Source organism: Cajanus cajan, chromosome 11 (assembly GCF_000230855.2).
Source record: "Cajanus cajan strain Asha chromosome 11, NIPB_CcT2T_4, whole genome shotgun sequence".
NCBI classification, from domain to species: domain Eukaryota; kingdom Viridiplantae; phylum Streptophyta; class Magnoliopsida; order Fabales; family Fabaceae; genus Cajanus; species Cajanus cajan.
The window spans coordinates 544,385-559,782 of record NC_138527.1 but is presented as its reverse complement, the minus strand read 5'-3'; the positions used below and the strand labels follow the sequence as shown (position 1 = coordinate 559,782).

Genomic DNA, 15,398 nt, shown 5'->3' with positions numbered 1-15,398 from the left:
GTTGGGTTCGGGAGTCAATTACGTGTAGGGAAGGTATTATCACCCTACAACGCCTGTAAAAACAGTACCTTTAATTAATTGCGCAAAATTATATAAATTTATAAATATTTAATTTAATCCTAAAAAAAACCTTATTTTTTTGTATTTTTATTAGAAAATTATAGGGATTTGGGTTAGCAAATGGCTAATCAATAAACCCTTCCAATAACATGAAATATAGAATTGTTATTCAATCAATGTTATTGATTTTTATTTGTTGATACTAAATTATGCTTAAAGCTTAGGACAATGAATAATTATTCTATTAACTTTTATGATTTACATGATATTAAAGGATAGAAGTGCTACTCAATTAATATCATTAACCATAAAAATAAGTGTACATGAAGGAAAATTATGTTTATATTTTTATCTAAGGAAGTAGATTTTGCATAAGGATTTAAGTTAGCAAATGACTAATCAATAAATCCCTCCAATAACATTAAAAATAGAAGTGTTATTTAATTAACGTTATTGGTTGCAACATCTTTATTCTTTAAAAAGAAATTTTGTACGGGAGAGTTTAGGCTAGCAAATGACTAGTCATTAAACTCCTAGAACCAAATAATGTTAAAGATAAAAATGTTATTCAATTAACATTATTATTTATTGTATATTAAATACTTTTTAAACAATCATTTTAAAGACAACAGATCATATTCACTATGTACAAGCAATTATTAAAAAATAAAAATAAATAAATAAATAAATAAAAAGAAAAGATACCAAATGAGATGCTTGAACTTGTTGAATCTTCGAATATAACGATCTCTTAGGCGCTTTTTGGCGACCTAACACACTACAATATTCCTCAAAAAATCTCAAGAAATATAGAGGAGAGAGAAAGAGAATTTTCGAGCTCTAAAGAGTCTTGGACGAAATTTTCTGCTCCGAAAATAGTGTCCAAGACGTCTATTTATAGACGTCAGACCTGACTAGAACGGCTCGTTCCAAAATCGAAACGACCCATTCTGGATCATTCCGTTACGAGCTAAATGTGAATCTGGAACGTCCCGTTCTAAATTCAAAATGGCCCGTTCTAAACGCACAACGGCCCGTTCTGAAATTCGGAACGACCCGTTTCAGATAAGGAAATTTAGGCCTTTTGACTGACTTGGAACGGCCCGTTCTCAATTAAAGTTGTTGTGCTTTTTTGTAACTAAGAACGGCCCGTTCCGAATTTGGAACGGCTCGTTCTGAGCTACTTAACATTTTTTTTTGCTTCAAACTTCCTTATTATCACCTCCATACTTTGAGAGCTCCTCCTCTTCATAGTAGATATCCATTTCATTATTTTTGTGAGTCCGGATAAAATTGATTATTCATACTTGTAGTTATAGAAAGTTTAAAACATTTGTCATACTTTGTTCACGTACATTGAAAGTATTTGAAGCAAATGGTATTAAGGTTGTTCTCGAGAAATATATTATAAAAAGATGGACAAGAGAAGCCCCCAATGATATTGTGCATGATGTGAGGGGAAAAGAAGTTGAAGACGATCCAATATTATCTAATACAAGGAGATATAAGAAACTTGTATTTAAATTTGTTAGATTGGTCGTTGACATTTCAACATCTGAAGAATATCACAAGAATATGGATAACAACGTAGATGTCATGTGTAAGGAAATTCAAGAGTTGCGTTTACAAGCCAAAAGTATTAGTAATCACAACAACATTTGTGAGTGATGGTGGTAAGCAACCAAAGGGATTCAAGCATAAACCTGACTTAAATAGAAATAAGCAATTGAAAGGTTGGGTTGAACTTCAATCCGATAGGAAAAAAAACTCCAAGTAAAGGATCTCAAATGTGTAAATTGATGTACATATTAATTCTTAATATATTCTAACTTTATGAATTATCACTTTTTTTTAATTTTTCATATTGGTTTTAGGATAAAGAATTGAGAAGTCATCAACCCAACATGGTATCTTATAAAGCACCTCCAACTTTTAAGCTCCCTCATACATTAGAAAATCAATTTAGATTTATTGAATTTTTTATGGTAATATCATTTGTCCTTATAATTTTTTATTTTTTTTTTTATCTTTCAATTCTTTTGCTTACTTCTAAACATGTTAATTATTTTTTGTTATTATGCAGGCACCTCTTGATGATATAAATAATCAACCATTAGATGACATGTCTTCAATCTTTGATTAAGATTCAATGAAAAGAAGTTAGTTGGTAGCGATATTATAATTAGTTGTTGTTGTACATTTGGTGTATTTTGATATCATTGATAGCAATATTATAATTAATTAATGTTGTACTTTTTGGGTGTATTTTGATATCATTGAAGTAAGTATGATCATACATTCCACTTTTAAGAACTGTTTGAATAATTAGCATTATTGTTGGCCTAATTGTTACAGTGTTAGAAACAGTGTTTCAGCTTAATTCATTTGTATTTTGCTTTTGCAAAATGTTTGTTGCATAATTCAATTCTGCATAATGTTAATTAGAATCAATATTTTCTACATAATATTTTATTTGCCTAATTCATTTACTTATGACTATGCATAATCAATGTTTTTGGATGGTTAATTAATTTTTCTGCATATATGATTGTTCGGAGAAATTAGGAATGACTAGTCTTTTGTTTAAATATGTATTTAATCAAATAGCAATATATAATCCTCTCAATTGTGTAATTTTAGATTAGTGATTTTTGGTTTAACTAGGAATGTATAATTTATGTTTTCTGCTGATATGATTGTTCGATTTTTGGTTTCTCAATTTTCATATTTATTTAGATTTTAGATTTTGTATTTTGATTATAAAAAAAAGCTTTATTTCATTATAGTATTTACATACAGTTTCATTTTATTTTTTATTTAATTATATTAAAATGAGTTAATTTATTAGGCACTATAAAGATGAAAACAAATGACAAATGAAAAGTATAAGACGGAAGAAAAATAATTAATTACTTAATTGTTAAAATAATTTTTTTAATTTACACGTGTTAACATCCGGAATGAAATAAACAATAAGGGTGAAAATGAATGGAAAGTTAGAAAAACTTTCGCGCCTACTACAGGCTTAGAGACTACCGTTTCCAAAGCTAAAAGAGAAGATAAAACACACCGATATTCTTGTTTGGTAGGCTAGGTGATCAGACAAAGGAAGTGAGATTTACAGATTTGTTATCTAAATATTAAATAAATGAAAACAGGTTCCTTATTTCTTTACTATAGCTACACTATACACTGGAGCAGCAAAAGCAATAAATTAAGGGTAAATACTTGTACAGTGCGTTACAAAATCCGACTCCGAAAACATTTAATGCAAAATCAATTAGAATATTGTACAGTCGAAAATGTTTAAATAATGAAGAGCTACCCTAACCCAATCAATAATAAACTAGCAAAAAGGAAACCAAAACGGACCATGTATGCAACTTTTCCATGTAAAATAGTTCAACCCACCGCCAAGCAGGAGGGGCCGGTGGGTTACAAGGGGAAAAATCGAATAAGAAAATTGACGGTTTACAAGATATATTCATTAGAAACTGACTCTACCCTAGAGTTAGTTGAGACAGAAGCCTTGAACTGAGGCTTGGAAGGGAAAACAAAAACAGAATTTGAAGAATTTGAAGGCTGATATGCTGCTGAGTATCTCACTGAAGTCATGGAAAATTTAGGTAACTGCTGCATGCCTGAGACAAGTGGAACAAGTTTGTAACTGAGAATGTGCTCAGATTTTGGAAGAACATGTACAGTGTCATTATGATATCCAGATAATACAAAACTCTGTGCATCTGCGAGCGAGTATTTGACTTCTTGCAGCAATTGTGTTTGATTTGAAATTCTAATATAATACGTGAAGGGATCTCCCACGATGGCATAAGGGGGGCATTCGAAACTCACAATTAATGGAGGTAACTCCACGTTCACATCTGGCAGCTTTTGTTTAGTCACAACCCAAGACAATGTTGAAGTATAAGCAGATTGTTCTTCAATCCCAAGGTCTCTCCTCCATCTTAAACACACAGTTCCTAGTTTGAGCTTGGAAATGTTCATACTGGAACTAACTGCGAATACTTTCTTGAATTCTTCACCAGGAACAATAAGTGAGGGATTTGAAAGCTCCTCACCTCCATGTTGAATAGAGCATGTCTTTTCAGCATCATCCTCTACTTCTATGGAAATGGACTTTAACCTTAATGGCAACTCAGTACAGTTCTTCGCACTAACAATGAGCACATTTTTTTGATTCAAGGGCAGTGATTCTGACTGATCAGACTCTGAGGCTTGCTTGTTCTTAGAGAGTAGCAAAGGGTCTCGCCTGAATGGCATCAAATAATGATGGTTAAGCACAATAGCAGTCTGCCCTTCAATTTGCAAATGCTTGTGAACATGGACCGTCTGTTCAATTAATTCATTACTATATGTAGTATAACCCAAAGATACATAAAGCATAATAGGTTTAGGTCGATGCCACTTGATTTCTAATTTGCATGACCAGGAGTCTCCATTTTTAAGAATGGGAACAGAAATTAATCCAAATGACTGCTGTATTTTCTTTATTTTGTCAGAATATAATTGAGAATCATCTTCTCTTTCAGCTCCAGATATTCCAAGCAGCTGAACATGATGGCTATCCGTAGCATATGGCTCAGAGTCTCTTGGACTAAATAAGCCACCCCCTTTAATATCCACAAGATTGATCTTCAATTCACCTTTGTAAACATCATGGCCTCTGGAGACTAATGTTACAGGTACCAAGAAAATTTCTCCCACTAACGCAGGACCAGAGGCACCAAGATGCAGATCTACCTGTGGGTCTGGTTCTTCAACTTGGGTGGACTTCTGACCAGATAACACAAGAATTGGATCTTTTATTGGAACAGTTTGTACACAACCCTCCAATGTCCAAAGAGGTAAACTATCCAGTGATGCAGGGCTGTCAGCTCTGCAGCAGATTGTCAAGTGTGATCCAATTTTTGCAATAACAGATAGGCATTCAAACTTTCCACTTTGATCTGGAAAATCATATAATGAACTCGAATCTCAATTGACATAAAATAGGTACAGTGTAAGCAAAACTTCCAATGGTAATAGATATCTATGTTTCAAGGTGGAAATTAAATAATTTAGGCATAAATCACACTATAGAACCAAGGATAATGGACAGATATAGTTGAAAGAGTAGTCTGATATAATTCTATACCAATTTTGATAGACATAGCAGCATTTGCATGATTTATAAATGAGAAATCATCCCATTGTAGCCAGGGAGAATCATAAACAAAAGAAATTAGGAACACAAAAAACATGCCATATATCAGATAACAGATAATATAGAATGTTTCAAATGTACCCATGCCTAGGTTATTTGCTTATAGAAACATTTGAAGGTAGCATTGAATGAATGTGTCAGCGAAATAGGAAGTGAAGTTTGGAAAGAGTATCTGACTTACCAGATTGGATGTCATAGGTCAACCTTAGCCATTTGTTTGATTCAAGTGAAAGAGAAGGTGCTCTCTCTGTTCGATGATGTTGAATGCCATTACTAACTTCTACTGATTGAGGTTTTTTGGCATTTGCAATGAAGAAATTACATTTAGATTGGTTGAACTGAATTTCTAATCGATCAATCTCAACAGTAAGGGGTAAGTGTGAAAGAAGTGATACTGTAATCAAAGTTGATGCCCCAGGTTTGATTGTCTGTTCATGGAAAGAAACTGATGCGAGCATCACCAACCTAAGCGGACTGACAAGATCAACCTCAAGCTGAAGTGATTCATCTCCTGTGATCTTGAGATTACTGGGATGTTCAATTGTTGCCAATCCTGAAGCTCCACTGACAAGCTCAAAAACCTCATTGTGTACAATTTCTCTTTGCCGTAAATTTGCAGGACCAGCTGGACCAGTGTCTCTCCGGACACCAGTATCAGAAGATATTGGCAGAGCAGCCATTTCAAGGGAATACTCCACAAAATCTTTAATAGTACCATTTTTCCTAGAGCACTCTCGCAAGTAACCCAAGACATCCCATAATAAAGTTACCCATCCCTCTTTTCTGTACAGGCTAGCTATACTATCAAAAATCTGTTTTGCATTACTGATATCACCTTCAGCAAAATATTCTCTGGCCATCTGGAACCCACAAAAAGAGCTCATCCTCTGAATTTTCATACTGTTAAAGGATTCATAAGCTTTTTTAAGAAGAACAATAATTTCAAGTGAATCCTGGAACCTCTTTCCTTCAGAAACAGCATAGCGGATGTATTCTTCATCAGTGAGACTGCAAATCCAAATTAAAACAGTAATTTAAAAGATGATAGATATCAAAATATGAACTTATTTACCACTCAATTAAGACTTACGGTAGCATATCAACTTTATCTCCTTGCTCAAGTAAACGAGCAAACTGACCCACATATACTGAAGGAACTACTGAATCAGCAACATTATCAATCTCATTGGAAGTTTCTGACATTGAGATTGTAAGTTCCAGTGCTGATCTCTTCTCACTCAAGTAGTGAGCAGCTAACTGTTTCACAGAGAAGAATACAATTACCCAGGGAGGTTTTAGGCAAACACATGAACGGACTCACAAAACAACATTCATGCACAACATATATATATAAATATAAATTATTAGATTCTGATAGAATCACAGACAAGCACATTGCAAACATTAAAATATATGATGGCACATCTGTTGCCTGTGTAGGAATAGACACTCACAGCACAATGTCACGTTACAAGTTATGAAGGGTACTAAACTAACAATTTGAAGGTTGACATGGGTTGAATAATATACAAAAAAAAAAAGGTTTCTGTTCGTTTTATCTCTCTCTCTCTCAAACTCCAATACCCATTACTTGAAATATAGGATTAAATAAAAAGCTTGAGTGATACTTCTCTCACTCAACAGACCAAAAGCAAGTCAAGCCATAACTATGGGATATCTAAGATAATCTAATTCACCAAAAACCACCTAAGACATCTGTTGAATCAGAGCAATTGAGAAAGGTTGCAAACTCGGGATAGAAAATAGACTCAAGGTTGGAAGACATACAAAATGACAGAAACAAAAAGCTAATATGATCCTCCACCAAGATAAGTCCCAAAGTATCAAGATTGATTAAGATTGAAGCACTCATAACAATTAAAGAGACTGACCAAATGCATGAGGCTTGCACCAAGTGGGGTCTGGGGAGGAACAAGGCAGCAACTCACTATTGTGTCAAAGCTTCCAGTTATTAATAGCATCATTTGAGAATAAAAAACCAAACTAGTATGAGTACACAAGATAATTAGATAAACGTTTTTAACTCGTGACTTAGCAGTTCCTTTCCTAGGTGGCAACTACTGCCAAGTAACAAGTCAGGTACCATGATTAAAAGGCTACAAAACATTGAGGAAAAGGATTGGTGTTCTAGAGTAGATGTAAATGACAAACAAGTGCAGCCAATGTTAGACTGTTGTAGTCTAGAGGGAATGAATTAAAAGAAAGTAGGGTGTAGTAGGTACTAAGAAAATCATAAAAACTCACTTAAGGTGATTTTGCGATGTACGGAGAAGAAACAAAGGCTGTCATTAGAAAAGTGGATTCAATATGAAGATATCTCAATTAAAAGAGAGAGCAAGACTGTAAAATAACTGTTAAGATGTTCCAAAGTGACTAAGAATATGATCAAAATACTCCTAATATGATTTGAACAGTTTTCCCCCCTTGAGCTAGCTTTTGGGGATTAGTTAGGCCTAGTATATTCCAATCTTATGTTGGACTACCTACAAATGTTCAACCCTACAAAAACATTCTGGCTCTAGATGTCAATCTTGGGCGTGAGGGGTGTTTTAAGATGTATTACATCAACTAGAAATATGGCCAGAAATGCCTCCTTATAAGGGTGGAGCTAACAAAAGTGGTATAGTCATGTCCCTTTCTCAACATACACAGTATAACACAAGTAAGATAGTTAAAGAGGGGTGCTCACTTGGTAGTAATAAGCTGAATAATATTCCCACTCAGTCAAAGGTTTGGATGAAGTGGCTAGGATAATAGGTGAAATGCCTTGAATTATTTTTGAACTTGTCTCCAACAATTCACCAAATACCAAAAACTGCCTACTCATCCACTCCCAGTGAAGAAATATTCCTTCGGGTGCACCCACAAGCCTTTTATATGCATTCCTGTGCTGGCGAAACCACATCACTGCTTCTGCAACCTTCCCACTGTGCAGTAACAATGTTGATATTTTAAAATGCAACTGTTCAGAAATAGATTTTATCTCAACTAAGCGTTGTACTGCTGGCAACCTTGTTGTCACCCCAACAATCTGTGGTGTAATACAAACAGATAATGCATGTTAGTGTTACAAAACTTGGGTTTTTGTAGACAGATCTACTAACCATACAATCTTTATTCAATCATTGTGGAAATCATAGAAGAATCAGTGTAAAATTGAGTCCAAGACAAATTAAAGAAAATTCAAGTAAACATTATCTATTAATATAAAATCAGTTGCTACAGATGCTCTTGGAGGATGCAAAAAATTGCTACTTACAAGGCTCTGACTTATAACAGCAAAATATATGATGGACACTGATAACTTTTCTTGTATCAGTTAACCCATGGTAGTCAAAATCGCGGTTTGCCGCGTAAGATCGGACGCGTTCACGATCTTCTTCACCAATTTCGTGCTCGTGCTTGCTTTGGATCGCAAAATTTGCGGATCGTACTGGATCGTCGTGGAAGACCGTAAATCGCACAGAAGCGGCGCTCTTTTACGAGCCTAATTTTAGGTTTGTGGGTCAGACTTGTGACCTGGTTTTATGACCCAAAATTAAACACATTCAGTCCAAAAAAACCCTAACGGAAGCCCATATTCCCCCAAAGCCCAATAACTTAAGAAACATTAAAAGGTGCCCTATGCCCCACATAGATTAAAAAAATATAAAAACCTTTTCACTCTCCCATTAAAAAACAGAGAACTAGAAGCCTCCGCTGCCTTGACTGCCGCTCTTCCTGATTCTTCCCTTTACAAAGCTGCTCTTCTTTCATGAATAAATTAAATCTTCTTCCTTTTATGAAAGTAAAGGCTCCCGCTCTTCATACGTGAATAAAAAATAATTTACTGCCACTGCCCACTTCTACTCTTCAAAACCTATTTAATGAGTTCCAATCCCACTTATATTTCATTCCATCTTTCTTATTATCCCTTTTTGTGGGCTGTGAAATTCTGATTTCCTCTCCTTGCTTATGTTCTCTCTTGCCCTAAAAGTTACAAACTGATTCAGAATTGGGTTTTGTTTACTGCAAGCCTGTACGTTTTTGCTGTAACCGTAAGCATACACTTTCTCTTATTTGTGCCATTTAATTCTTTTATTTTTTTTAAAAGACTGTTACATAAATTATTAACTCTTCTATTATTTCTTATCTTCTAGACAATCATTAAAATGACTTCAAATCCAACTCCAAATTCTTCTGCCCCTGTGCCTCCCAAAAATGCTCCTGGAAATAGGAGTGGTGTAGCTTGGAAGCATTGTATTTCAGTTGGTGGGGATACAAGGAAGCTTCAATGTAAATATTGCCAGAAGGTTATAACAGGGGGAGTTTATAGGTTGAAGCATCACTTGGCTGGTACTCAAAAAGATGTTGGTGCTTGCAAGGTTGTTACGGATGAAGTGAAGAAGGAAATGTGGGAAATTGTTGTTGGTTTGCAACAAAATTTGATCAAGAAATCATGCCTTAATAAGGAGGAGGAAAGTCTAGAAGCTGGTGATAAAAGAAAAGGCAATGAAGCAATTGACACTGGCAGTTCCATAAATATTTTTAAGAAGAGAGTAATTAGTACACAAGCCACCATCAATACCATGTTTAAGAAAGGTGTGAGAGAGGAAGCATGTCAAGCAATTGCTAGATTTTTCTACAACAATGCAATACCTTTCAATGTGGCAAAGAGTGAGGAATTCTTTGCTATGTTTGATTTGGTTTCAAAGCATGGCCTTGGATTTAAGCCTCCATCATATCATGAGATTAGAGTCAAACTTTTGAAGGAGGAAGTGAAAAATACATCAATTACTTTGCAATCATATAGGGATGAATGGGAGAAAATTGGATGCACAATTATGACCAATGGCTGGACTGACAAGAAAAGAAGGACAATAATCAACTTCCTAGTGAACAGCCCAAAGGGAACTGTATTTTTAAAGTCCATAGATGCTTCTGCAATATCCAAAACTGCTGAAAAAGTTTTTGAGATGATGGATAGCATTGTTGAAGAGGTGGGGGAAGACAATGTTGTTCAAGTTGTAACAGATAATGCTGCAAACTATAAAGCTGCTGGTCAAATGTTGATGGAAAAGAGAAAAAGGCTATTTTGGACACCATGTGCAGCACATTGTGTTGACTTAATGTTGGAGGATTATGAGAAGAAAATCCCAATTCATGAGGAGACAATTCCAAAAGGTAAAAGAATTACAACCTTTATCTATTCAAGAACTTCTCTAATCTCTCTACTACAACATTTCACAAAAGGAAGAGACTTGGTGAGGCCAGGTATTACTCGCTTTGCCACATCTTATTTAACATTAGGGTGTCTTCATGAGAACAAAGGTGCTCTAATTAGAATGTTTACTAGTAATGAATGGAAGTCTAGTAGGTATGCAAAAACAAAGGATGAAAAAACAGTTGAAAATGTGGTTTTGGATAAGGGTTTTTGGAGTAATATCATAATCTGTTTAAAGGGTGCGTTGCCTCTAATTGAAGTGCTTCGATTGGTTGATTCGGATCAAAAACCAGCCATGGGGTTCATTTATGAAGCAATGGACCAAGCTAAGGAGAAGATACAAATGGCTTTCAATTCTATCAGAAAAAGGTAACTAAGTATATACTTATTTATTTAATTATTTGAAACTGAAAACAGAAAAATAACTCAATATATTTTGGTTTAGTTATTTGCCTCTGTGGAGCATCATTGATGAAAGGTGAGACAAGCAACTTCATAGGCCCTTACATGCTGCAGCCTGCAGGCTATTTCCTTAACCCTCAAATGCATTATCGTTCAGGATTTAAGGCTGATTTGGAAGTGAAACGAGGTCTAATGGACTGTCTAACAAGGATGGTGAAGGATGAGGGTGAACAAACTTTAATTGATGTTCAAATTGATGATTTCAAAAAACGAGCTAAATATTTTGGTTGTCCCTTGGCTACTAGGTCAATTAATTTAAAGACTCCAGCAGATTGGTGGGAGTCTTACGGTGATGAGCATCCAGAACTCCAAAAATTTGCGATACATGTATTAAACTTGACATGTAGCTCATCTGGATGTGAAAGAAATTGGAGTTTCTTTGAAATGGTAAGTTAAGTATAATTAAAATATATTATATATCTATAAAGTATAATTACTAGTCTACTATACTTGCTAGCTTCTTATCATATTTGCATTTGTTTAGGTCCACACAAAGAGAAGGAATAGGCTAAAACAAAGCACAATGAATGATGTTGTATATGTTATGGCTAATTCAAAATTAGCTAAGAAGAAGCAAACAAGGAAACCAGTTCAAATTAATTTTGATGATTTCTCATCCGATGATGAATGGATTATGGAAGATGAGCATGGGGAGAATGAAGGATTGGATTTGAATGTAAATAACTTGGATTCAGATGAGAACTTGGCTCCAATACAAGTTGGGGAGGATGAAACTGCACCTCTAGATGATATGGAAATTGCTGATTTGAATGGTGAACAAGATGGAATTGAAAATGATGGAGTTGAAGATATCTTAAGCGATTATGATTTTAACTTGCAAGATTATTTGCTTTAGAGTTTAGATGGATTATCTTTTTGTAACTAAGATAGAATCTCTATTTGATAACTAGGATGGAGCCACTATTTTGTAATTGGAAACAATGGGAAAGAGTTACAGTTATGTAACTAGGATGGGATTTTTACTTTTTAATATATATTAGCAATTTGGCTTACTAGTTATTACTTTATATTATATAAATATCATTGTTTTTTGTTTATCTAGTTGAATTTTTACTGTTTTTTTACTAGGATGAAGCTGTTTTTTTTTATTACAAAACTTATGTGTACGTATATATGAATTTCATAAGCTTTGTAGGATCTTACGATCTTCCGTTTTACGATCCATACTTCCCTTTGCGATCTTGAGTAAGATCTCGATTTTGACTACCTTGAGTTAACCAATAGATGGAGGGAAGGCATACAACACCAAAACTAGCAATTTGGCTCTAGTGATAATATATCAATGCTGAAACAGAATTAGACAAAGACAACAGAAATTAATAACAACCACACACCTCTCGCAGCGTATGATAGGCCTCCTCGTAAAATTTTAACGCTTCAGTCCAGTCACTTCGGAATTCTGCATATACAGCAACCTACCAATTCATGGCATCTAGATAAATAATGCCCAATTTTTATTTTGATACGAATATTAAAATTAAAAAACAAAACAAAACAAAAACGCAAACTCACACAAGTTCCCTTACAATAATTGGCAAAAAAGAGTCAAAGAAAAGAAAAATCAATGTAATTCCAGCCTGCACTGCTATTTTTTATTTTTTATTTTTTATAATGAAGTTGTTACTTCAAAGGTTTTGAATTTCCGTTGAGGTCAGCTTCATTACTTTCTTTGATATTGCGGGAAATTACTGAAAAATGCAGCCTCAATTGCAAACACTTCCAAAAACATGATGCTGCAGCTAAAATTGGGGTGGCCGACCATTTTGTAAAAGCTAATACTTGTAAAAAAACGAAAATGAAAGAAACAAACTATAAGAGAAAATAAAATGATTCTTACTTTGAAGCAGTAGCGAACAATCAACTCAACCGAGCTAACATTCTTCTTCTCTATCCGCTGCTTAATCCTTCGTCCTTCTTCTCTATAAAACGCGCCAGCCAATTCTGAAATCGTACTGGCGAGCCTGCCCCAACAAACAACAGTGAGAAATTTGAAACAATTATCCGAAAGAAGGGGGAAAAGAAAGTGGGTGCAATCCGCAATCCGCAATCTGCATACCTGTGAAGAGTCTGTTTGAGTTCGGAAGTGTCGTTTGGGTTCAAAACGACGACATGTTTGGCATCTACTTCGGCTCGCTTCCGCAAGGCAATCATTCTATCTTCGCTGATCTCATCTGCATTGGTTTGAACGACGACAACGACGGCGAACTTGATGTTCCTGGCGCGAATGACAGTCCTGAGAGAAAGCTAATTTAGATAAGAAATTCCTAAGTCGGTGTGGGAATAGGGATTCATGGAAAGAAAAAAAGAAAAATGTAAGGTACTTGATGGAATCGAGATGGGAACAGAGTTGGAGCCAGTGAGCGGGGTCGGCCGCGAGGTGGTGGGAGGGGAAGAGAGCGGCGAGGACGGAGGGGAGTTTGGTGCGGTGTTTGAGGAGCCAATCGCGTTTGAGGATGCCGAGTGCGGGAGAGGGTGACGTGGCAGTGGAATCGGGGTCTCTTTTCTTGTTGAAGAGGCTGATTTTGGAGAAATCGGGGAGGGCGAGGGTGTTGATGGGAGGCTGCTCCGATAGGAAGTGGGTGGAGATCAGAGGGTGGAGCTCCGGGCAACCCACGAGGGACGCTAAGGTCACCGGGGGAGTGCGCAACTCTTCCGGGTACTCTTCCATTGGATCGGATCGGATTGGATCGGAAGAGTTGAGACAATGAATTGAAGAACCAACAAGAGCTGCTCTGTTGTGTCTTCTTCACTTTCGAATTGCAATTTTCACTGCTCTTTCCGCGTTAACACAGCCCATATGCGCCTCTTGATTGACTTCCAAACAGTGAAAGGGTTTTTTTTTCTACCAAAATGGCTAAATCTGTCACACAAAAAATAATATCAGAAATAAGTAAAATGTATTCTTGAAACACTATTTAAATTTAACTATTTTGGTTTTGCTGAGGAAAATAAGTGAGAAATAGGGTAAAAAATTATATATTTAATTTATAAAAATAGGTAAAAATAAAAGAAAATTAATATTTTAGAGTTGTTTGATTTGAATGATAGAAAAAAATAAATTATAATAGACAAAAATTATTATTTTAGCCTTCTTAAATTAACTAGGTATAATACATTTTGAATTGATTGAATAATTTAACAATCAATCCAACTGGTAATTTTCATTTGATTGTAATTAATTAAAATCAAAATTCAATCAATAAAACATATAATAATAATAATAATAATAATAATAAATAAATAAATAAAAATAGCCACATGTATATTTGGAATTAAGTCTAATTCAGTTTAATAAAAAAAAATAACATAACCCAATGTATTTGATTATTAAATTTATTATAACTGATTACTTGGGTGAATCAACAACAATTTTCATAACTAAAAAAGAACCCATTTAACTTATAGTTGATTAAAGATATTTCCAACAAAAACCTCTAACCGATTGCAGGTTGTCGTAATCGATTGCATCATAAGGTAAATATGGAGTTGTTTGGGGACAACACTCCAACCTGAATGCAATGGTCTTTATGCAAAAATATGTTTTTCACAATACATTAGAGGATAAGGGTAATAATGTCATGGGTCAGCTTTGGACACTTCTCTCATTAGTTTCTCATCTATTTCCCTTCACATTTGCGAGGAAACAAGATAGATGTGGAACCTACCACTGTTAATTTCACACTTAACAGATTTTATATCAACCAAACTAACAAACTTATTTATTCGCTCATATTTCTCACCTGTCGTCATTGTTTCTTCGATATTTATGTGCAACCAAACATAGTGTAAAAGTAAAACTCAATTACACCACTTTATTTTTATTTTGCAAAAGTCTTGTTATAAAACACAAATTTTTTTAAGGCTGGTATATTTTGTAACATAACTTACTTAGTGTTATTTTTTATGTTAAACAATATTTTTATGAAAATTGAATCGCAAGCTTTACAATACGACTTCCATAAACATGATTTAAGTATACATATTTTCCTTTAAGATCTACTCCAAACACACATTTCATATTATAATAGTTGAGCTTTATATTGTTGGTTGCAGGAGGGCGATGGGCAGACTCAAGGAAGAGAGGTGGAAAGGAGAATGATCAGATCTCAACACTTTTCTTCTCAAATTTTCCCAATGACTTCAAAGAGATTAATATGTGAAAGATTTTTCAAAGATAGGGAAAGGTATGGGGAGTGTGTATTGCAAACAAAAGGGATAATTAGGGAAACATATATGGTTTCATGAGATTTTTTCATGTTCAAAATGTCAGAGTCTTGGAAAAGAACTTAACTCAATTTACATTGGAGATAAAAGGTTATAGAGTTAACATTCCCAAGTACAAGAAGAGAATTCAAAAGGATAGCAAAACCACAAAAGAAGCAAGAGGGTATTATTGTAAAGAAAAAA

The 15,398-nt window shown here is 34.7% G+C and overlaps 1 protein-coding gene across 1 annotated transcript; it reads right to left on the bottom strand.

The window, feature by feature from the left end:
• Window positions 1-3,253: 3,253 nt before the first annotated feature.
• LOC109815981 (trafficking protein particle complex subunit-like protein) lies at window positions 3,254-13,812 on the bottom strand. The gene is made up of 8 exons (XM_020380816.3): window positions 13,313-13,812; window positions 13,048-13,224; window positions 12,829-12,952; window positions 12,326-12,406; window positions 7,995-8,336; window positions 6,375-6,541; window positions 5,466-6,292; window positions 3,254-5,027 (listed from the first exon to the last, which is right to left on the bottom strand). The coding sequence occupies exons 1-8, from the start codon at window positions 13,657-13,659 to the stop codon at window positions 3,532-3,534; spliced, it is 3,561 nt and encodes a 1,186-aa protein (XP_020236405.1). The 5' UTR covers window positions 13,660-13,812; the 3' UTR covers window positions 3,254-3,531.
• Window positions 13,813-15,398: the final 1,586 nt, after the last annotated feature.

Excerpts from the sequence above, each read along its gene's own strand:
- LOC109815981 (XM_020380816.3), bottom strand. The coding sequence starts at position 13,659 with ATGGAAGAGTACCCGGAAGAGTTGCGCACTCCCCCGGTGACCTTAGCG. Across the intron at positions 12,953-13,047 it reads CTCAAACAGACTCTTCACAG|GCTCGCCAGTACGATTTCAG; the intron begins GTATGCAGATTG and ends TTGTTGGGGCAG. Across the intron at positions 6,542-7,994 it reads ATTCAGCTTATTACTACCAA|TTAGCTGCTCACTACTTGAG; the intron begins GTGAGCACCCCT and ends TCTGTGAAACAG.